This window comes from Mustela erminea, chromosome 1 (assembly GCF_009829155.1).
Source record: "Mustela erminea isolate mMusErm1 chromosome 1, mMusErm1.Pri, whole genome shotgun sequence".
NCBI lineage: Eukaryota > Metazoa > Chordata > Mammalia > Carnivora > Mustelidae > Mustela > Mustela erminea.
This window is the reverse complement of record NC_045614.1, coordinates 151702824-151726605: the sequence shown is the minus strand read 5'-3', so window position 1 is coordinate 151726605 and position 23782 is coordinate 151702824. Positions and strand designations below refer to the sequence as shown.

The window sequence follows — 23782 nt, the reverse complement described above, 5'->3', positions numbered from 1 at the left end:
AAAATTCTAGTTTGTTTACAACAACTTTGTAGTCGCAACTGAAATTTAAATACAAATTTTCATTCAGTTCTTTTCTGTTTATTATGCTTAATCATTATTAGCAAATTTTTTTTGAAGATTTTATTTATTTATTTGAGAGAGAGAGATCACGAGTAGGCAGAGAGGCACGTAGAAAGAGAGGGGGGAAGCAGGCTCCCTGCCGAGCTGAGAGACCAATGCGGGGCTCAATCCCAGGACCCTGAGATCATGACCAGAGCCAAAGGCAGAAGCTTAACCCACTGAGCCACCCAGGTGCCCCTAGCAAATATTTCTTTAAAAATTACAGATGATTATTTTTAGACTTTTTGCAGCAACTTTTAATTAGACACTTCTTAATGTCTAATTAAATGTCTAATTTTATGTCTAACATATAAAGCAAAAGAATAACTATTCTGATAAATAAAACAAGTTTCAACATTAGAACTAGGAACCCATAATTATCCTTTTCCCTTCTATACATGTATTTCTTCTCTCATTCTCCTTTAGTTTTTTGAAGGAAAATTTGTCATTTCTCAATTTAATCTTCAGACTAAGCCTAAAATGAAATCCCTTAATACCTCACATGGGGTCTTGTTATCATTAATATCCCTTACCTCTAGTGTCTTTAAGACCTCCTTCCTCTATAGCTCTACCTCTCTCCTTTTGTAGGGATTTAGCGTGTTAAACTGCCTCTACCTACATTATGTTTCTAGACTTCTTTTCAATGATAATCTTCCTAAGGGCCCAATCCCTGTTACCTCTACTATCCACCTACCTAGATCCGCCCCCACCCCCCACCCCGACTAGTTATTAGAGGAGTTAGGAAAGCAATTTACTGGAATGAAATCCTCAAAGGCCAATAATGATCCCTGAAAGACAAATTCACAGACCTTGTTTCAGTTTTTATTCTTGCACTACATGTAGTATCTACTCCATGCTTCTGCGGTATTACTTAACTTGGAAATCATTTTCTCACCTCTGAACACTATAGTCAATTTCACTAGTTCCTTTTCCACCCTTTTAACTATGGGTATTTCTTCATGTTGAGATTTGAACTCTCAGAGTCCATTTTCTTCAGGAAAATGAGCCCTAAGGCCTCAGCCATCACTCCTTGTTAATGACTCATATAGCCCTACCTCCTTCCAAGCTCTAGCTCCAGGTATTGTGTATAAGCAGACTTTCTCCACTGAGATTCTTCATCTGAACCACAGAACACAAAAAATAATTTGACTATTCTTTTCAATTCTCCAAAGGATGGTACACAATAGTCCCACTCTAAATGCACAGAAAATTAATCTACTACATTCAAATGGATGACTTAGGGCGTTAGGGCTTAAAGCTCTTGTGGAACTCTTGTTGAGAAAGTCTGGCAGGGCAGCACCAGTTAGACACCCTGGCATCACCTTAAAATTCCATCGTTACCTATCATTAATCCCCTCAAGCCAGAGACTTTCCCACTTTAACTTCCTTATTCCAATAAACGACAACTATTTACTAGTTAACTAGGCTTGACATCTCAGTCATATTTAGTATTTTCTTCCTCTTTTCATCCTCTATGTTTGAACAAATGATGAAACTTGTCAATTTTAACAGTCTTATTCATCTAGATCTATTACTACTTTCAGTTTTTGTCCTTATTACCTAACATTTCCAAACCACACCTCTTAACTTGCAGGCTTTTTTCATTTTCTTCCATTTCTTTTTTGTGCAATTTAGTCTATTATACTGCCACCGAATTAATCCTTATGAAAATATGATTTCAAGATAACAGTTACGGGAAAACAAAGTCCAAACTGCTTAGCCTGGTATTCAAGGTCCTCCATAATCTGGCCTCAATCTGTTTTTTCAACCTTATTTTCTACTACTTCCTAACACAAGTCCTCTGCTTCAGTCAGGTTTATCTATTCCTTCTCCTCAAATACATCACATTCTAAAAAAAGAAAATGTATTAAGAAAAATTTCAGACATACAAAAAGGTTAAAAAGAATAAGATAATGTATCACACATTTATTTCCAGCTCATGTTATTCCTTTCAACTAGAATACCCTTCCCCTACTTTTCTCCTCTCTGTGATAATCTTTTTCTTCACACCCAGCTCAAGCCTAGTCTCATTTATAAGCTTGTACTTAATCTTCAGCTCACACAGTTTATCTTCTTTCCAAAATTCATGGAATATTTCTTGCTCATTACATCATAATTATATATTTCCTTTAAATTTTATGTAAATGTTTCTTTATTTTATCCTTATTTACCATGAACTTTTGGAATCATTACATGTTATACCTCTTTGGTAAACACATTCCAACTAGAACAGTTTAATGCATAATAAGCATCTAATAAATACGTAACAAGGAAAATACTTACAAGTTCATCTGATTCTGCATTCACTAAGATTTCTAACATCATGTTTTCTCCACGACTGCTTTGCTGGAATACTTGAACCCCACTCTTCTTCAAAAAAAACTTTAAAAGAATTCAGAGAATTTAATTTCAATCTTTCTCCATAATCACATTATATTCAATAAGGTGAAAAAATTTTGAACTAAACAACAACTGACTTTGTGTTTGATGTGTTTCAGGGTAGGAAATCCACAGAAATACAACGCCTTCTGGTCAACCCTGGTTATTTTGTTCTTGCTTATGTCTACACGCCAAGCATCTAATGATATTATTTTATACCTAGAAAATAAATCAAGGCATTTAATTCAAAATTCACACACTACAAGCAATCAGTTTTTCAGTATTCCCTTGAATACTTACTTTGCAAGAGTCATCCTTGCTTTTAAGCAAGGGAATGACAATTTGTCTTTTAAGACAGAGACAATATGGAGCAGGACAACCCATATTCTGTTATTATAATAGACTAGATGCAGCTATACATGTAGGTTACTGAATGGACGTTTTCACCATTAACTTGAAATAAAACTCCCTCTATATGTATATACATATATATGTATTTAATTTAGAAGTATAGGAACATATAAAGCACGTTACAAATCTCCATATCCTCCATGTTCTATAACCAGATAAAAGCAACATTTTATAATGTCTATTCCATCTTTCTCTTTGCATTAACAAAAAGAAAAAGCATAACTGGGAGATGTTCATTTTAGGTTCCATCTGGGTAAATTATTTGCAGGGAAAATGAGAAAAAAGAAAAAAAAACAAGGACATTTTAATGAGGAAGGAAAAGTAGAAATGGGTTTGAAGCAAGAGATTATAGGACCCCTTTAATTCTTTTTTTCTTCTTTCTGGTTGGGTGGTTAGGAATGTAAGAGGCAAAGTCACAGCACATCAAATAATGCTCCTAGCATTACTGACTGACAATGGAAACACTGACAATGGAAACAAAAATTCATACATCCTCTTAAAGTGAGGAGGGTACAGATATACACTAGGGAGGAAAAACTAAAAAACAAACAAACAAAAAACCCAACTTTAACAGGAGAGAGAGAGAGAGAGAGAATCTGACCAAAGCAGAGAACTACAGAAATAACCGTGAGATGCTATGGTCTTTGGCAAGTTGGATATAACTCATTATCAACTGACTGTAACTATCAAAAATTAATTTTTAATTCTCCAAGTAAATATTCAAAAGCTTCTCCCTCAATGCCCCTAAAGGGAGCTCTTTGCTATAGTTGAAAAATTACCAAATAACATTACCTTGTGCAACAATGTTCTATGGCAGGGAACTTTTCTGGCCATGGTGAGGGGTAGGTGAACTCTGTGTCTCTATCATACCAGCACATTAGGCACTCACTATGTTGGTTTCTTTTCCTTTCTTCCTTTTTGAGGGAGTGGTTACATGTTTCCATGGCTTCCAACAATCGCTTCTGCATTGAAAGATTGAAGAGAAGAGTTAAAAGTATAAAATTTCTGTAATCTCAACATACAGAATAGATCTTTTCCCTCAGTATGCAGAATCATTATTTGTGTTCTCGAAAAATAAAAACCTTAACTAATGGAATTCTTTTCCATTTTATCATATGAAAAACTGTTTCAAAGGCCCCTAGAATATTGTTTGCCACTACAATTTATTCTGAACTTATTATTCCAACAATAGGAACTAACCGTGAATAAGAATAGCAGAGAATTGAGGCGCTTGGGTGACTCAGTTGGTTAGGTACCTGCCTTCAGCTCATGTCATCATCCTATTGTCCTGGGTTTGAGGTTGGGCTCCTGTATCAGCGGCTGCTTCTCCCTCTGCCCCGCACCCTAGCTTGTGCTTTCTCTCTTGCTCACTCTCTCTCAAATAAATAAAATCTTTAAAAAAAAACAGCAGAGAATCAAATTTTATTTTTTTAAAAATATTTTATTTATTTATTTGATAGAGAGAGAGAGTGAGAGCAGGAACACAAGCAGGGAGAGTGGGAGAGGGAGAAGCAGCTTTCTTGTCACTGTGCATGGAGCCTGACACAGGGCTCAATCCCAGGACCCTGGGATCATGACCTGAACCAAAGGCAGACACTTAATGACCTAGCCACCTAGGTACCCGAGAATAAAATTTTAAATGTGAATTTACCACAATTATTATAGTTATCATAATTCATAAAGGATTAATCTCTTACTTTACAAATTCTGCCATGGTATAGAAAATGTTTACCTCTCCAAATTATCTCATATATTTAATTAATTTAATTACATATATTTTAATGGCATCCATCAACAGAATGGCCAAAATTAAATAAAGCAGTAATATTCAGGTTAATATTCAGGTCTGGAGAGGCAGAGAAGTAGGCACTAAATATTGGGTGAATTAGACTAGTCTTTTTGAAAAAGAATATTCACTAAATGTAAAAATATACATTCCCATTAGCCAAGAAATCCTGTTTTTGGGAATCTATCTTAAAAAAACAAAATTTCCAATACCTAAGACTGCATAAACAAACAAAAAGAACACATGAATACACAAGTAGTTTATTATAGCATTACATACAGTGGCAAAGAACATGAAGAGTCATAAGAATTTACAAAATTAGTACAGAGTATTCTCATGTACCTCTCACCCAGCTTTCCCTAATAATATCCTACACATAGCATCAGTAAATTATCAAAACCAGGACACTGACATAAGTACAATATTATTAACTATACTTATTCAGATTTCACTGGTTTTTGTATGTGATTTTGTGTGTATACAGTGCTATGAAATTTTTATCAAAGTGTATAGATTCATATTAACCACCACTAAAACTGGAATGCAGAACTGGTACAACATCATAAAGAAATTCTTTATTATTCCTTTATAATCATACCCTATTCCCAACCTTACACCCTAGCAGTCACTCCATGTTTTATATCATAGTAATTTTATCATTTTAAGAATATTATATAAATGAAACAATGTAATATATAACCTTCTGAGACTGATTTTTTTCACTTAACGAAATTGTTTTCATCCAAGTTGCTTATATCAATAGTTCTTTATATTGCTGAGTAATATTCCACCATATGGATATACTACAATTTATCTACTCACTCATTTAACGGCATTTGCATTTTTTCCAGTTTGGGATTATTACAAATAAATTGCTCTAAACTTTCGTGTATAGGTTTTCCTGTGTGGACATAATTTTCGTTTCTCTGGGATAAATATCCAGTAGTGTGACTGCTGGGTTGAACAGTAAATGTATGTTTAACTCTATTAGAAACTGATGAACTAGTTTCCAGACTGGCCTCCTAGACTTTTAGTTCAATAATGATCTATGCCATTTTCAGAACATTTACAGAAAAAGTGGTATAAAGAGGAAAGAAGTAGCAAAATCTAGAAAAGATTATAGAACAAAACAGATAGTATTATACCATAATTTCTTGATTCTAAGATACTACTGATATTGTAAATATCAATACAAAAAATCAGTAACTGTTTTTCAGGAAATACATAGTAAATTGAATTTCTATAATTACTGTTCATTGACAATGGTATTTAGTTACATCCTATTTTCTTCTCCAATGTCACATTCAAAATTTGAGTCTAATCCTTCTTCACATTCAAAATATAAAAAGTTTTCAAAAAGAGGGGTGCCTGGGTGGCTCAGTGGGTTAAAGCCTCTGCCTTCGGCTCGGGTCATGATCTCAGGGTCCTGGGATTGAGCCCTGCATCAGCCCTGCTGAGCAGAGAGCCTGATCCCCAACCCCCTGCCTGCCTCTCTGCCTACTTGTGATCTCTCTCTGTCAAATAAATAAATAAAAATATTTATATTAAAAAAAAAACTAATAAGGTGTGAATAAACACTTGTTTTCTCCACTCCATAAACACGTCAGTTTTTTTTTCCTCCTGAGAGGACACTTCTTTTGATAATTTATTTTCAGAGCTTTTGGTTCCATTGACTTTTCCTCTATTGTTCGTTCATTTTCTATGGATTTCTGTTCCTATCTTTATTATTTCCTTCATTCTGTTTTGTTTGGGTTTAATTTCTCTTGCATTTTTAGCTTCTTATGGTAGGAAGCTTAGGTAATTTATTGTGAGACTTTTTTTTTGTTCAGTATAAGCATCTAGAAACTTAAATGCCCCTTAAAACACTACTTTAGCTTCATCACACAGATTATGTTGTGTTTTTATTATCATTTAGATCACAATATTTTCAAATTTCCTTTGAATTTTTCTTTCCTTTCAATTCTGATAGCTTTATGTATTTGAAACTCTGTTATAATGTACACGTACATTCAGGATTTTTATATCTTCTTGATGAACTGACTTTTTTTTTTTTTTAAGTAATCTCTATGTCCAACATGGGGTTTGAACTCACAACCCCAAGATCAAGAGTCACATGCTCTACTGATTGAGTTAGCCAGGTGCCCCAAACTGACTTGACTTTTTAATCTATATGAAATTTCTTCTTGATCTCTGGTAATACTCCTTAGTCCTATTTTTCTAATGTTAGTAAAGCCACTTCAACTTTCTTATAATTGGCATACCTAGAAGTTTTAATGCACATAATGAAGAAGGGAGTAGTGAAATCTCATTAATAAAACATAAATGGTGATTAAAACCCATTGCTCATTAATTTATGTGAAATAATCTGATTAAAAATATATGCATATAAATGGAAAGATGTTCAACATCGCTCATCATCAGTGAAATACAAATCAAAACTGTAATAAGATATCAACTCCCACCAGTCAGAAGGGTTAAAATTAATAACAAAGGAAATAAGATGTGTTGGCAAGGATGTGAAGAAAGGGGAACACTCTTACACTGTTGGTGGGAATGTAAACTGATGCAGCTACTGTGGAAAACTGTATGGAGGTTCCTCAAAAAATGAAAAACAGAACTACACTATGATCTGGTAGTAAATACCTTTACGTATTTATCTAGAGGATATAATAATACTAATTTAAAGGGATAAATGCACCCTGATGTTTATAGCAGCATTATCAACAACAGCTGAACCTTGGAAAGAGCCCAATGTCCATCGACTGCTGAATGGATAAAGATGTGGTGTATATATATAATATGGAATATTACTCAGATAAAAAGAATGAACTCTTGTCATTACAATGACATAGCTGGAGCTAGAGTACTATGCTAAGTGAAATAAGTCAGAGAAAGACAAATACCATATGGTTTCACTCATATGCAGACTTTAAGAAACAAATGAACATGGGGGAAAAAGTCAAACCGAGAAAACAACTCTTAATTACAGAAAAACTGATGTTTACTGGAGAGGAGGTGGGCAGGGTGTCAGGTTAAGCAGGTGATGGGGATTAAGGAGGACAAGTGTTGTGATGAGCATCAGGTATCAGTAATTGATGAATCACCAAATTCTACCCCTATAACTAATATCACACTAACTGGAATTTAAATAAAAACTTGAAAGAAAGAAAGAATACATGCATATACATAACTACTTCATGCACTGACCTCATCAATAAAAGGTATTAGTACCACAGCTTCCCATTCCTGTTGTTTCCCATTTAGGTCAGTTTTAAAATCAGGTGGATAATATTCTATAATTGGTGAGTCTTCACTGGTCATCAAGTGCTATGGAAATATAAAAGAGTAATAGAAATTTAAGAACAAATATTAATATAACTTTTTGTTAATATATTTACAATATTTACTTGTTACAGTTTAAAATTCCTAAGCATAAGCAAAGCTAAATTTTTACATCTTAGAAATGCTGCAATATACTTGCTATATTGTGATTTTCAACTATGAGACTTCTAAGCTACTCTTACTTTCCCATTGTAGTGACCTATTTATGTAGGTCACTACTTCACTTTACTTTACTTTACTTTCAACTTTACCACTTCTATCTTTCATTGTCTTATCACTCTATAAGGCCCACTTAAATTCTGTTCTCAGACTTAATTTCACAGGCTTCCAACAGTCCTCCATTTTTAAACTTAATTTACTTATGAACTTTTGAGTCCTCATCAATTGATTTTGGTAAGTAATGTAAGAACTGTATTTAAGATAATTTAAAAAGAAAAAATTTCTAAAATCCAAGAATCTGGGGTGTTTTGGCGGCTCAGTTGTTAAGTGGCTACCTTTGGCTAGAGTCATCATCTCTTATATGAGGAACTCCTAAGTATCAAAAAGGACATACAAACATTTAATTTTAAAACCCACCTGGTAGCATGTAGGAAGTAAATTTTTGCTAGCTGCTGGAAGTACAGCAAGAAGCTGTTCGAATGGCTTAAAAGGTTTTCCTAGTTCAAAATGGATTTTGAGTGTACTGATGTTACGGATATCAGACAGGAAAGGTGCATAATGGTAGGGATAATACCTGTAAAACAAAACCAGGTTTTAAACAATTGGCAACTTTATGCAACAGGTCAATATTAAATATACACTTTTCCTTTTTAACAACAGAGCAATAACTCTGAAGAAAAAAAAAGATCACCCAAAGTACTATTACTTGATTTAAGAAATCAGTATTAGCTTATTTAGATCATGTGATGGCAACAAATGTTGTATTTCCTTAATTTTTTAAAAATCTTTTAAAAATCTTTCATGTATTAATAAACATAATTTGTACTGGTGTGTTTTGATGTATGGTGCTTTAAAACAAAGCCTAGTAAAGGTGTTGGCAAACCAAAACAAAACAAAACAGAACAATCTCATCATTTAAAAGTCTCTACTTTTTCCTGCATCATATTTTGTTTTGTTATTTTTCTATTCAGATGGTTTAGAAATGTAGACAGAACTTTCTGGAATAGGAAACATGACAGAAATGGAAAATTATTACTATTTCTATGAAAAGTAAATAATTATTTTCTTCTTCTTTACCCTTCCCAATCTAACATTCAAATAACCTATTCTTTAATAATCACTCTTGACAGAAAAATGTCTTCAAACACACAATAATGTAGCAAAGAATATAATGAACAGCCCTATATAATTATCACTCAGACCTAAAAATTATTAAGACTCTGTCACAGTTGATTCATCATGAGAGAGAATTTTAAATCCTTAGATTGAAAGAGGTTTCATCATTGGTCATCTGCTAGGGCTGGAAGTATCTTTGTACACAGAGGTCTTTAAAAAGTACTTTCATATAAGAAAAGATTACCTATATTTCATTTAAACTTGGTTGTATGTGTCTTTTTAAAAATGCCACCATAAGTAGAAATAAAGAGAAAAGAGATCTCCAAATGAGATTATAGGAGAACCAACCATTATTTAAAAAAAAAAAAAAAAAATTAAAACTTTATTTTTGTTTGTATTCCTCACCAGCTCCAGGACTGAACTCCATGATAGTAATAGTGCAAAATCCACTGTATTGCCTGAACATAACATGCAGCTTGATCAGCCAGAAAGTCACTGAAAATTCAAAGAATATTTTCATTATAATGTTAATTTTTGAAGACAGGCCATTTGTCTTTAAAGCATGATATCTGCTGATACACTCTGCCTCACATGTTTTATATAATCAATGAATAAGCTAAAAATTGTAATCAGAAAAAGTCCAAAATAGTATTTAAAACAAATTCCATCCTGTCAGGTTAAAGGTTTGCCTTATAGTTTTCCTAAACTGTCTATCACAATACTTAAACCTACTGTGCATATTTTTTCAGTCAAGGTACTATGCCTGCAGTTTAAAGTTTGAGGATTTGGCCCATGAAGCTTTCTATAAAGTGGCACTACTGTCCTAAATAGTTAGGGTGTGATGGGAGACTGGAATGGGAAACTTTAGCTGGGAGGACGCCTAAGAAAAATCACAGGAGGAAATCAGGAAGATCACAGAATCTGGTTATAGCAGCTAGAACACACTTTGAAAAATGCTGTATTTATGGAATAATATTCCCTGTAATCCTTTCTTTCTCAAAGACCATCATTTAAGGTAAAATACATATACACACACCCACACGCCCATGACACTTGGATGAAAGCCAAAAGGTAGCTGTAAACCTGCTAGTGGCTATTACCAAAATTTAGGTAGAGATGCCAGTTAGAAATTCCAGATCTCAATATTTCTAGGAGGTATACTTTTGAAAATGAAACATATTAAATTTTCATTAAAAGATATGTTTTCATTATTAAAAATCTAGATAATGAAGAAAAGCATTTTTTAAAAGATTTTATTTGTTTATTTGAGATAGCGACAGTGAGAGAGAGCACGAGAGGGGAGAAGGTCAGAGGGAGAAGCAGACTCCCCATGTTACTGGGAGACCGATGTGGGACTCGATCCTGCGACTCAGGGATCATGACCTGAGCTGAGGGTAGTCGCTCAGCCACTGAGCCACCCAGACACCCAAGAAAAGCATTTTTAATCACCTTAGAGCAATCAGTATTATATTTGGTATGTTTCTTTTTAGTCTTTTTTCTATGCCTAGGTTGGTTGGATTTTTGTTCAATATTAATGAGAGAATACTGTATACATGATTTTGTGTTCTGCTTTTGAAATTTGTGCTTAATAATATACTATAAGTATCTTCCTAAATTGTTACAAACTTTTTATAAATAACAGTTTAGCAGTTCTACAGATTCTGAAGACAGTGTAATGGCAAGATGGTATGATACAGAGGAAGCAGACATGATTATGAGGACAGGTAGATCATTTCTAATTTTGTACTATTATAAAAAACTGTAATAAACATCCTTGTGTATAAGGATCTTCTGTGTTTAAGTTTATATTTTTAAGACAGATTAATAATTAGAATTCTTGTGTCAAAGGGATAAATATATATTTTTTTCATAAAGATTTATTTATTTGACAGAGAAAGACACAGCTAGAGAGGGAACAGAAGTAGGGGGAATGGAAGAAAGAGAAGTAGGCTCCCATGGAGTGGGGAGCCGGATGTGGGGCTCGATCCCGGGACCCTGGGATCATGATCTGAGCCCAGGGCAGGCACTTAACAACTGAGCCACCCAGGAGCCCCAAAGGGATAAATATTTTAAAGACTTCTGGATATGTACTTCCCCAAATAATTTATATTTTCACCAGTAAATGGGAAAGAATACTACCATCATCGCTTCTGGACCAACACTGAATATAAGAATTTTAAAAGATTTGTTTATTTGTTAGGCAAGCAAATGGTATCATTATTTTCCTAAGTCTACATTTTAATATAAAAAAGGAAGGGAAATAAAATAAAATTTGTGGGCGCCTGAGTGGCTCAGTGGGTTAAGCCGCTGCCTTCGGCTCAGGTCATGATCTCAGGGTCCTGGGATCGAGTCCCGCATCGGGCTCTCTGCTCAGCAGGGAGCCTGCTTCCCTTCCTCTCTCTCTGCCTGCCTCTCTGCCTACTTGTGATCTCTCTCTGTCAAATAAATAAATAAAAAATCTTTAAAAAAAATACTTAAAAAAAATAAATAAAATAAGATTTGTTAGCTATCAAATTAAGGATTTAGTGCCTACAGCACGTATTACAGTGCTACATAACTGTAATCAAGGAAATATAAGGATTAAAGAATAATAAAAGATTAAAAGCATAACTATTTTTAAATATTTTATTTCTCAAGTCTTACATGCTAGTGGTACTTGACAAAGCTTCAAATGAGCTGGTGAACTGTACTAGAATTCCTATACCTCTAGTTCCTGGAGGTCAGTATGAAAAGGGATAAGAAATACTACGTCTAGACTAGAATGGAAGACAGTCTGAGTGTACAGAAAGCAACGTCTGAAAGTCTATCTCTGGACAGATTACAGAAAAGATCTAATATTTAGTGCTTTATTATATTAAAAGAAAAGTAAAAATTATAGTATAGAAAATATCTAAGTATAATATCTAAGCAAGTAAAAGGGTACACAGCATTTCATGAAACTCTTATCTCTCTTATGGAGAAGCAGTCTCATCTAGTGGTTAGAGAATATTAACTGGGGGCGCCTAAGCTGACTCAGTCAGTAGCGCATGTGACCCTTGATCTTGAGGTCGTGAGTTTGGGCCCCATGCTGGGTGTAGAGATTACTTAAAAAAATAAACTTAAAAAAGAGAGAGAGAGAGAGAGGATTAACTCAGGAGCCAGATGGCCTATGTTCAAATTCTGGCTCTGTCACTGACTATGCCACCTTGGGCAAGTCACTTAAGTTTCTCAAATCGCTGGAGTGCCTGGCTGACTCAGTTGGTAGAGTATAAATAAATAAATAAAATCCTTTTAAGAGATTTTATTTACTTATTTGACAGTGAAAGAGGGAACACAAGCAGGGGAAGTGGGAGAGGGAGAAGTAGGCTTCCAACGGAGCAGGAAGCCTAACATGGGTCTCGATCCCAGGACTCTGGGTTCACAACTTGAGCCAAAGGCAGCCACTTAATGACTCAAGCGCCCAGCATGCAACTCTTGATCATGGGATTGTAAATTCGGGCCCCATACTGGGTGTAGAGACTACTTAAAAATAAAATCTTAAAAAAAAAAAAAAATGAACCTGCCTTAAAAAAAGCCTTTCCATTCCTTAATTTCTTCTATTGTAAAATAATAATAACTTATTTATCTTGAAGAATTGTTGTGAGAATTAAGTAAGTCAATATTTTTTAAATGTTTAGAATAACACTTGGTACTTGGTAACCGCTCAAGATTTTAATTAAATAAAATACAAACATACATAGTTCATACTGTGGGTTGCAGTTTAAAAGTATGAAGTCTGGGGCACCTGGGTGGCTCAGTGGGTTAAGCCTCTGCCTTTGGCTCGGGTCATGATCTCGGGGTCCTGGGATCAAGCCCCGCGTCGGGCTCTCAGCTCTGTGGGGAGCCTGCTTCCTCCTCTTTCTCTGCCTACTTGTGATCTCTGTCTGTCAAATAAATAAATAAATAAATCTTAAAAAAAAAAAAAGTATGAAATCTACCATTCTAGAGGTCAACTTCTTAAGGAACGTTTTGAGCTAGATTATTAACTTGGGACTAAGCCAGGTAGCTTCTGAGATGAGTTTGACGAGAGTCCAGAAAATGGAAGGGGAAAAAAACAAATTGTTTTCTACTTGCCAACTTCTTTTTTTTAGATTTTATTTTATTATATTTAAAAATTTTTTTTTAAGATTTTATTTATTTGACAGACAGAGATCACAAGTAGGCAGAGAGTCAGGTGTGGGGTGGGAGCAGGCTCCCAGGTGAGCACAAAGCCTGATACAGGGCTTGATCCCAGGACCCTGGGATCATGACCTGAGCTGAAAACAGAGGCTTTAACCCACTGAGCTACCCAGGCGCCCCTAAAGATTTTATTTATTTACTTGTCAGAGAGAAAGAGAGAGCGAGCGACTGGGAATGCCAGGCAGAGGAAGAAGCAGGCTCCCTGTTGAGCAAGGAGTCTGACTTGAGACTCGGTACCAGGACCTTGGGATCATGATCTGAGCTAAAGGCAGATATCCAACTGACTGAGCCACCCAGGTGTCCCTACTTGGCAACTTTTTACTACAGGAATATAACACATGTCAGTTATCACCTATTCCAAAATCACAGCAGTTGAAAGATTGACACTACAATAATTTCTATAACCAAAAAATTCTCCTCGCCCACTACCTTAACTATCAAAATTATGCTGTTTTTTGAAGAACCACAAAATCTAATTTTTTCTATTTTAAGGTAAAAACATTGGTAAAAACATACTCAGACACTACATCAACTCCCATCTTCGTCATGTAATATGTTCTTTTATATTGTCTAAACTCAGTTTCAAATAGGTCATCATCTTCAGTCTCATCTTCTAAATTATCTGGAAAAAAGCCAGAAAAATAGTGGCTGAAAATTATAAATATTCTGTTTTTCTATTTATGGTCTGGTAAATATTTATCAAAGCAAATGCTTATAAACTAACATAGAAATCTATTCTATCCAATATTATTGAATTAGTACTTACTAAGGAAAGATAGTAACTATCCTGTCAAAAAAAAAAAAAAAAAAAGAATACAGAGTTTGTACTCACCCTTAGAAGTTACCACTTCTTCTCCACTTTTGTCTAAAGCAGCCCAACAAATGGCGTTTTCCTGGCCCTACAAAAATTACAAATCAATATAAAATTAATGGCAAGATATATTTCAAAGTAAGACAGTTGATTACAGAGATTTAAAAAATACTAGAAAGAACTGACTGATCCTTAAGTGACAACACTGTAAAAGTTCATTCAAAAAATAATCTGCAAATACTATGTAAGTGTTTTTGGTTTTGTATCACTTGTTTTCTAAATCTTTATCATGTAGAACTTAATATTCAGGCCTATCAAAAATATGTAATGGGTAATTCTCACCTATTGAGTTAATATAATCTATTTGTTTATAATTGAATCCAATGATTACAAATATTACATGTTTTCTGTATCTCTGGATTTCATCATTCTTATAACTCTGTTTTCTATCTCCACTTCTAAATATTTCTCATGCAACTCATTCGCTTTTCTATAGTTTTCCCATCTCATCACATTCTTCATATTCCTGCCTAGCTGTTTTTCTGCCCTTGTGATCTCAACTCTTCTCTCTTCTATCTTCTGATTGCCTATCTACTGCCAGTGACTCCATTATTCCCATTTCCCTTTGTTCATCCAAACTAGAGTCTCAGCTAACTTCCTGTGCTTGGGCTCTTCCTCTAGTTCCTCCCATTCTGCCAATGTCTTTAATAGTAACTACATATGCAGGAAGACTTGTGAGGCTTAAGGACTGGGCTGAGATGGGTGGAGCCAGGGATTACTGATGTGTAAGTTTTGTGAGTAAAGTACAGATTCCCAAAAAGTTTCTGAGACTATTTCCTTAAGAGCAAAAACACAGTAGAATGCAAATGGACTGCTCCTAAGTTTCACTAAGAAAGATCTAAACAAGTAGAAGGACTACAGTAGAGAAAATTAGGATAAATGCCCTTCTGGAGCAAGAGTTACTAGCCTTGAACCGAAATAGAACCAGTATGGCAAGGAGAGTGCAGGAAACTCCTCAATTTTATCAGAACTCAAGAATTATGAATAGGCTGAGGAAAATTTCAGAAGAGGTTTATTTTCTGAGCTAACACATATAAGACATTCTTTAGAGCTTATTAGTGATGTTTTATAGGGTATTAACATATTCTGATTCTATTATTTATGTGTTCTAACAATAATAAAATAATAATTATTGAGCACTAGCATTAGCTATTGTGCTATTATTTATTTACTCTTAAACTAGCCTATTGCTTTTTTTTTTAATATTTATTTATTTATTTATTTATTTATTTATTTGACAGACAGAGATCACAAGTAGGCAGAAGCAGGCAGAGAGAGAGAGAGGTGGGGAAGCAGGCTCCCCTCTGAGCAGAGAACCTGATGCGGGACCTGATCCCAGGACCCTGGAATCATGACCTGAGCCCAAGGCAGAGGCTTTAACCCACTAAGCCACCCAGAAACCCCCTTTTGTTTTGTTTTTTAGATTTTATTTACTTGACAGAGAGAGACACAGTGAGAGAGGGAACACAAGCAAAGGGAGTGGGAGGCTTCCCGCTGAGCAGGGAGCCATTAGGGGCCGGATTCCAGGACCCAAGGATCATGATCTGAGCCGAAGGCAGACGCTTAATGACTGAGCCACCCAGGTACCTTGTATATGATTTTATATATATAAATTATTTCTAGAGAAAAATCACTGATCTAGTTGATGTCTCACTATTAGATGCTATAAATACCCGCATTTTTAAAAAAGATAACTAATTTTCTGGGCTCTTTTATTTAGAAGTTGTTCTACACTTATTAATAGGATGAATGAACAAAGAAAACACAATGTTCTTCTTCAAAAGTAAAAAATAAGAATTTGGTTTTTAAACATCAGATTTAAATGACAGGGTCTAAAAGAGAAGAAACCAAAAAAAATTTTTTTAATGTTCAATAGGAGAAAATAAGAAATGAAAATGAAATAAGGCAGCCCTCAAAACCATAAGAAAGAAAATGAGGAACAAGGAATATCAGTTTTACTTTTATAGCTAAAAAATTGAAAGGACACCTAAAAAAATGAACACCTTTGGTTTTTTCTTTTCCTTGTAGTTCTTGGCTTCTTCTGCTGCAACACCTGCTGCTTCATTGAGGTACTTGTTACCAACTTTGCTTTCAAACCACTTTAGGTCCACAAAAACTTCACTGAAGTGTTCCCGATCAAACTGTACAGAAACATTTAAATTCATTTAAAAATAATTTGAGTATGCCTGGAAAAATACAACCCAAACTTTTACCAGTTCTACTTCTGGGGCATAGGAAATCAAAGAATGTTACTTTTTTGTGCACATGGGGACCTCATCTACTAGTATGAAAATGAAAAATAAAAAGCAGATAAAAATAAAATTAGGTGAAATTATAAAAGAATGATCAAGTGGAGTAGAAGTACCAAAACTTTTTCTTCCGACACTATGTAACTGGCTTCTGACCACTTATCTCTACCTGGGACAAGAAAATAAAAATATCTATTTACTTACATCTGATAGTTTCACAAGGTATTTCTCAAATCGAGGTAAGTTGAGATGCCCACTTTCATTAATATAACCTAAAAGGAACAAAATCTAAATTTGTACTAAAAGCTGACACTATTTTTTCTAAACAATTCTACAAAACTCTTTTTATAAAATGTTGAGTACTGGCACTCGACCAATCAAGAAAAAACTATATAACTGACTCTAGTTTCTATGAACTATATAACAACTAAAGCAAAATAAAAGAAATTTCAGGTTCACATAATGATCCTCCCACATTTCCGACATCTGCTAATAGTTAATTAAATATGTTCTAAAATCTATCCAGATTATTCATTTAATATGTTAACTTGAGAAGAACTAATACCCTGCTATTCTGCTGTTTTATTCAGCATTCACTATTGTTTATCGATTCCTCATTTTAATTGAAAAAGCTTTCCCTATTAAATACTCCAATACCTATCCATTCAGAAAAATGAACTGCTGTGATTTAATAAGTGAAATCAACAACTTCTGATGGCTTTCTTAAATAACCAAAGGCAGAGATGAGTCAGATATCAATACATGAGGCTTCCTAACTCGTCATTTTCTTTGCTTGTGAGCCACTGAAAATTATAACCCCAGAGCTTGGTGCCTTAGACCAAAGGAAACCCCCAATTTTTTCCCTAATATAATTGTGCATGCAATAATCTAATAAACTGAATGAAATTTTTAGGATTAGCTGAGTGCTTAATAAAAGTAGCCTCCAATGAATATTAAACTTTTCTTACCACCAAGTTCTGGCAGGATGGTAATATATGTTCCATAAAGAAGAGGCAGTGCATCATGATTAATATGTAAATGAGGTAGATGAGGGATAAAATCATTCCCAACAAGAAATCCCATCAAAATCCAATCATCTATTATCCTTTCAATATCATATTTAAAAGAGATCTTGTCCTACAGCAAAATGGAGAAAAAATCAAATCGTATGGAAATTCCTTCTAACACATCTTTGGTTCACAACTGTATTAATACTTACTTTCAGTACTGAAAACTCATAGTCAATATACTCTCTCATTAAAGACAAGTGTAGGAGGTGAAATGTGGTTTCTTCTGGTGCGCATACCCTGTAATTAGTCAGATGATCAACAAAGAATTAATTATATCTTTAAGGCTCAAATTTTAAAATGCAGCAATGTTTAAAATAAAACTTATCATTAGAAGATAATTAATTCTTGTAATCCAGGCAAGTAATTTATATGAAATCTCTAAGGTAGTATAAACATAAGAGTATAATTATAATAGATGTGACATAAAGTTCAAAATAATTTGTCTGCATTATGCTTTCTGTGGAAAGATGCTCAGAATTAGGAAAGCCTAAATAAGATATAACAGATATGAGAAACCATGGGATCTGGCCCATTTAAGGTTGGCCACCAGCATGAAGCATACAGATAAGTGAGTATATATACTTTTCTGCCTACTGAAGTACAGTCTAAGGCTTCAATGGTGAGGCACCATCATTTCTTTCCTCTTATCTGTCCCTGGCTTGGTTTAGGGGTCTATATGCCTTAGCTATTGGCCCATACTCCAACTTTAACCAGAAGTAAGAATATAAACTGACAGTTGTACTTTAAATAGATCAGATACCAGAGCAAGTGGATTAGCCCAGAAATACAAGGACAGCTCAACATAAGAAAATAAATCAATGTAATAGATCACACTAATAAACAAAGGAAAAAATACCATACAATCAACTAGGAAAGAAAACATTTATCAAAATCAATACCCTTCTATGATAAAAGTACTCAGCCAAGTAGGGATAGAAGGGAATCTCCTTAATATAAAAAAGGGAATTTATGAAAAATTCACATCTAATATGTTGATGGTAGAAGACTGAAGGCCTTCCTCCTAAGAACAGGAACAAGACAAGGATGCCCATTTTCACTATAGCTATAGCCCATTTTCACTATAGCTTCAAGCATTGTGCTTGAAGTCCAAGCAGGGCAATTAGGCAAGCAAAGAAATAAGAGATACACAAATTGAAAAAGAAGAAAACTATCTCTATTTACAGACGCCACGATTCCATACACAGAAAATCCCACAGAATCCACAAAAGCTACTAGGACCAAAAAATGAATTCAGTGTAACTGTAGGAAGTAAGATCAACACATAAAAATCAGTTGTGTTTCTACATTCCAGCAACGAATAACCCAAAAAAGAAATTAAGAAACAATTCCATTTAGAATATCATCCAAAAGAATAAAACACTTAGGAATAAACTTGACCAAGAACACAAAAGAAAAAAAAAAAAAACAGAGGCAAAAAACTGAACTTAGGGAGTGAGGAATAGGGGAAGGTGGTCCTAAGATGGAAGTTTTCAGTTGTAAGATAAGTAAGTCCTGGAGATGTAATTAATGTATAGCATGGTGACTGCATTAATTTTTTTAAAATAAAAGGGAAAACAACAAAAAAAAAAGCTGGCAAAAGACTTATATACTAAAACTACAAAATGCTGCAGAAAAAAATTAAAGAATGGGAAAAGATTCTGCATTAATGGATTAGAAGACTTATTACGAAGCTGTAAATAGTAGCCAAAAAAATCTATATAGTCAATGTCATCCCAATCAAAATCCCAATGATGTTTTCCACAAAAACAAAACAAAACAAATCCTAAAAATTGTTAATCTCACAAGACTCCAAATAGCCAAAATAATCCTGAAAAAGGAGAACAAAGTTAGAGGTCTTACCCTTTCTGATTTCAAAACTTATTACAAAGTTTCAGTAATCAAAATACTTTACTACTAGTGGTACTGGCATAAAGACAAACATAAAGATCAAGTCAATAGAATACAGAGCCCGGAAATAAACCTGTGCATAAATGGTCAGGCAATTTTTGACCAAGGTGCCAAGACGATGTAATGGGGGAAAAGATAGTTTTTTCAAAAAGTGGTTTTGGGAAAACTGATATTCACATGCAAAAGAATGAAGTTGACCCTTACCTTACATCATATACAGAATTAACATGGATCAAAGACCTAAGTGTAAGGGCTAAAACTACAAAACTCTTAAAATGGGGAAAAGCTTTACAACATTAGATCTGGCAATCTCTTGGCATTATAAGTACAAGAAATAAAAGAGAAAAATAAACTGGACATTGGCATAATTTAAAAAATTTTGTACATCAAATGACACTAAAAGCAGAGTAAAAAGTCAACTGTGGAATGGGAGAAAATCTTTACAGATCATTTTTCTGTTAGACGATTACTGTCCTTAATTTAATAGCTGTACTTTCTTTTCCTTATTTGCAATATAATTTACCTTTGTGTCTTTTTGCCACCAAACCGAACCTCTTCTCTTAAAAGAGAGAAATGTGCCTCATGACTTGTTAATCCAAGCATAATCTGTTGAAAAATGATTAAAATGTTTCTATTCTCTAATTTTTATAGTATCAGGTTCACAGAAACAAACAACTAAAAAACATTTCAATATAGAAAAACATGCTTATTTAGAAAAAAACAATTTATTAGCACATTAAATATACAATTTTCAAAATCTGATCCACTTATTAGTTATGGAATAAAGTGTGTTTTTCTAAGAAAAAATGTTTACCTTAGACTCACATGACCTTTGTAACTGCCATTCTGTCCACACACACACCCCCCACCACACCAAATCCCCAAAACCTTCTCTTGGTTTTCACACCTTTCCATTTGCCAGAGGAAGTGGATAAGAAATTAGAGACTGTAGCTCTTCCATGACAGATGAATGGAGTATACTTCTAGAGTCCAGAATGCCTCTAATACGTGAAAATTTAAAAAAACTGGAAAAGGGCATTTTCATTTAATTTTCTCATATAGTATTCTAATGCCCAAAGAAGTCAAATAGTCTAGTGAGACGTATCAACCACTGCGAAATATATTGTTTATTTTATTTCAGTCCTGATTCAAACAAAACAACATCAAAAATTTACGAAGCTATCAGGGAAATGAGAATACCAAATGGTTATTTGTATATAAACACTGATTGTTAATTTTTATTTTATGTAGGATAATGGCATTATGGTTATTTTTTTTTAAACAATCCTTCTCCTTTAGAGAAACATTACAAAATATTTACAGACCAAGTGATACAATGTCTGGGATATACTTCAAGAGTCAAGGGGAGTAAGAGAAAGGAGACAGATGGTTAGGAATAAGAAAATGAAAATTAATATTTAAGGTAAATTATTTAAAGCTAAAAATTATTTAAGATGGATAAAGGACATAGGAAGTTTCATTATATTGTATTCTTTATGTTTGAAAATTTCCATAATAAAAAGTTAAAACAAAAAAAGCACAGTAAATTTATCTGGGTCTCGGAGTTATCCGATCAGGTATTATTGAAAGTTATGTATCAAGCATGAGGGTAAAAAGCGCTCTCTACCTGATCTCAACAGACTATTCATAGCACTAGGATCAGTCAAGTATGAAGACTACAGAGATCTGTTGATCATAAACTATAGTTTAAAAGAATTCATTTTCTAATTGTTTTAGAACCTTGCTAATGGCAGAAGTAGTAATCCTTATTATGTCTAAAATATTTGTTTCCACAGCGAGAAAGCTTCTTACATAAGTCTCTTAGAGATTTAATTATAACGGCATAAGGTTATAATAACAATAAACATTATACCTACCAAGTCAGCATCTAAACCATAAAGACAATGTCTGGTGTTGGGATCATGATCTGGCTTTGCTTTCTCGGATCTGATAAATTCCATGATTTTATGCTCTCCTTCTCCGGGGGTCTAAATATATGTTTAAAAAAAATGTGGTAATAATGCTATGCTTTAAAATATTAAATTTTTAAAAAATCCCTTTAAATAAAAAAAGATAATAACCTCATGGCCTGAGAAGTAGATGGTAACTCCTTGCCACGACTTATCTGTAGAAATTTTCATATTTACAAAATACTTCAGATGTTCATGTAACCTGGCCATGAATTCAGTCCCTATAAATAAAAAGTTTTAAAAAGTTTATAATCTGAAAGAGACATAAAAAGAGTGAGTTCCCAGGGACAACATGAACTTGGATCTGAGTATGCAGGAAATAGCTAGGTGTAAGATCTCTAAAGAAGTCAACACTCCTCATGCTTATCTTGAAAAGTAAGTAATTTTGTACCTTTCTCTTGCAAATATTACAACAGTTTCTCATTTCTCTGCTCACCCTAAAATAAAGTTAATGTCACATAAATAAGTCAAGAAATTTTACTACTGCCTCAAACTATGTTTCACACATTTTCATACCAGTTTCAACTCCCTAATGAAACTCAATCTTCTATTTCCTCTGCAGGATTCTGAACTTTTTTTTTTTTTAAAGGCACGCAGGTTTAGATTGCTAATAATAACAACTATTATTATTACTATTATTTACCTGGAAAATTATTATTATTCTAGAAACTGAGTCTATGTTGATTATGTTTCAGAAAAAGTTTAGATGGTCACGAGTCAATGGCAATGCAGTCTTACACCATAATTAGGATAAAACTGGTTACTAAATCAAGCAATTATGATAAAGGCACTTAAATGAAAGATAAATTACCACAGTTAGTAAAGAATTCATGAGTAAATAAGATTTTAAGATTTTTTCCAAAGTAAAGGAGTGCAATGATGTTAGACAAAGTTCTAATAAGTACAGTGTATGTTGTTGCAAAGTTAAATTAAACTTATTATACTGATAAATTCATTAAAATCCTAGAATTTTTAACTATACTTTAAGAAGTACAAAAGTAAGTGTTCTAGACTAGGAGAATGGGTTTCTTATCCTGAATACAATAGCTAGCTACATGAAGGTGGGTGAGCCACAACCTCACTGAATCAGTTTTCATACAAATAAATGGTGGGAATACAGGGATCTTTTAAGATCCTTCCAGGTTTGGAGTTCTATGCATCTGGGAGAGTCCTGTCCACAACTGCTCTTATCGACATCTGTGAATCACTAGAGTGGGTCTTCATAGGAGCACTTATAATCAAGGTGACCAAAACATCTCCTGAGGAGACACAACTGGGAAAATAGCAATTGGAATTTTAAGGACAAATTAAGTAAAGGCTATAATACATCTGAAAACACACACACACACACACACACACACACAGAACCCTTACATTTACATTTACATTTAAATCTCTCAGAATTTGAAGTGCCTGGGTGGCTCAGTTGGTTAACTGTCTGTTTTATGCTCAGGTCATAATCCCAGGGTCCTGGGATTGAGACTCATGTGTGGCTCCCTGCTGAGCAGGGAGCCTGCTTCTCCCTCTCCCTCTGTGCCCCCCTCCTCTGCTCATGCTCTCTCTCTCTCAGATGAATAAATAAATAAATAAAATTAAAAAAAAATCAATCTCTCAGAATTCTTCTCTCAGTGAATTTACCTGGTGTAATACAGTTGGAATCAAATCTGGCCTCTGTAGGAAGAGTTTCTCCTTTTTCTAATGCCTTTTTAATTTTGTCTTCTGCCTCCTTTGCTGACCTTAAATGTTAAGGAAAAAAAAAATCTCAAGGTTTCTGGGAAAAAGTATAGTTCTTTATATAAAGTAAACTGTTACTTAGATGCTTTTGTAACTAAAATACTAATTCATCAATTTGAGGTTCAACACAGAATATAAGTTTTAAAATGATTAAAATTGATAAAGATGGGCCTCAGAATTGTTCATTTTTATTGAGTTTTTCAGAAAAAGGGCTATAGAAGTAGACATTACAACAGTATAAAACTCACACAGAATATTAGGAATATTTATAAAATAATTCTCTTCTTATCTTAAGTATATAGCAAGTTGATTCTACAAACAAGCTCAAAAGTTGAGCATTGAACATTCATTATATATATGCTGCATTCTACATTTAACAGTAACATCAAACAAGAAGTACATTATTAAAATGATCTAAGAATATTATATAAAAAATAACTATAAAATTGCAATGGATATCTTTGGGGTTCCTCATAAAAATATAAGCCCGA

General features: G+C 33.9%; 1 protein-coding gene across 3 annotated transcripts in view; it reads right to left on the bottom strand.

The window, feature by feature from the left end:
- Nucleotides 1-23782, bottom strand: part of XRN1 (5'-3' exoribonuclease 1) — a 104089-nt gene that overhangs the window by 67010 nt on the left and 13297 nt on the right. For 2 of the 3 annotated variants that reach the window (XM_032346914.1, XM_032346924.1), the window contains exons 3-18: nt 23196-23293; nt 21669-21778; nt 21465-21575; nt 20111-20193; nt 17829-17916; nt 17578-17746; nt 16814-16881; nt 16364-16501; nt 14322-14388; nt 14006-14111; nt 9698-9787; nt 8594-8750; nt 7883-8002; nt 3682-3851; nt 2577-2697; nt 2383-2481 (exon numbers count right to left, since the gene is read on the bottom strand). In XM_032346914.1, the coding sequence (XP_032202805.1) occupies nt 2383-2481; nt 2577-2697; nt 3682-3851; nt 7883-8002; nt 8594-8750; nt 9698-9787; nt 14006-14111; nt 14322-14388; nt 16364-16501; nt 16814-16881; nt 17578-17746; nt 17829-17916; nt 20111-20193; nt 21465-21575; nt 21669-21778; nt 23196-23293 (1795 nt within the window). Of the gene's footprint in view, nt 1-2382; nt 2482-2576; nt 2698-3681; nt 3852-7882; nt 8003-8593; nt 8751-9697; nt 9788-14005; nt 14112-14321; nt 14389-16363; nt 16502-16813; nt 16882-17577; nt 17747-17828; nt 17917-20110; nt 20194-21464; nt 21576-21668; nt 21779-23195; nt 23294-23782 lie in introns of those variants that run through there. The other variant, XM_032346932.1, reaches the window with a different exon arrangement.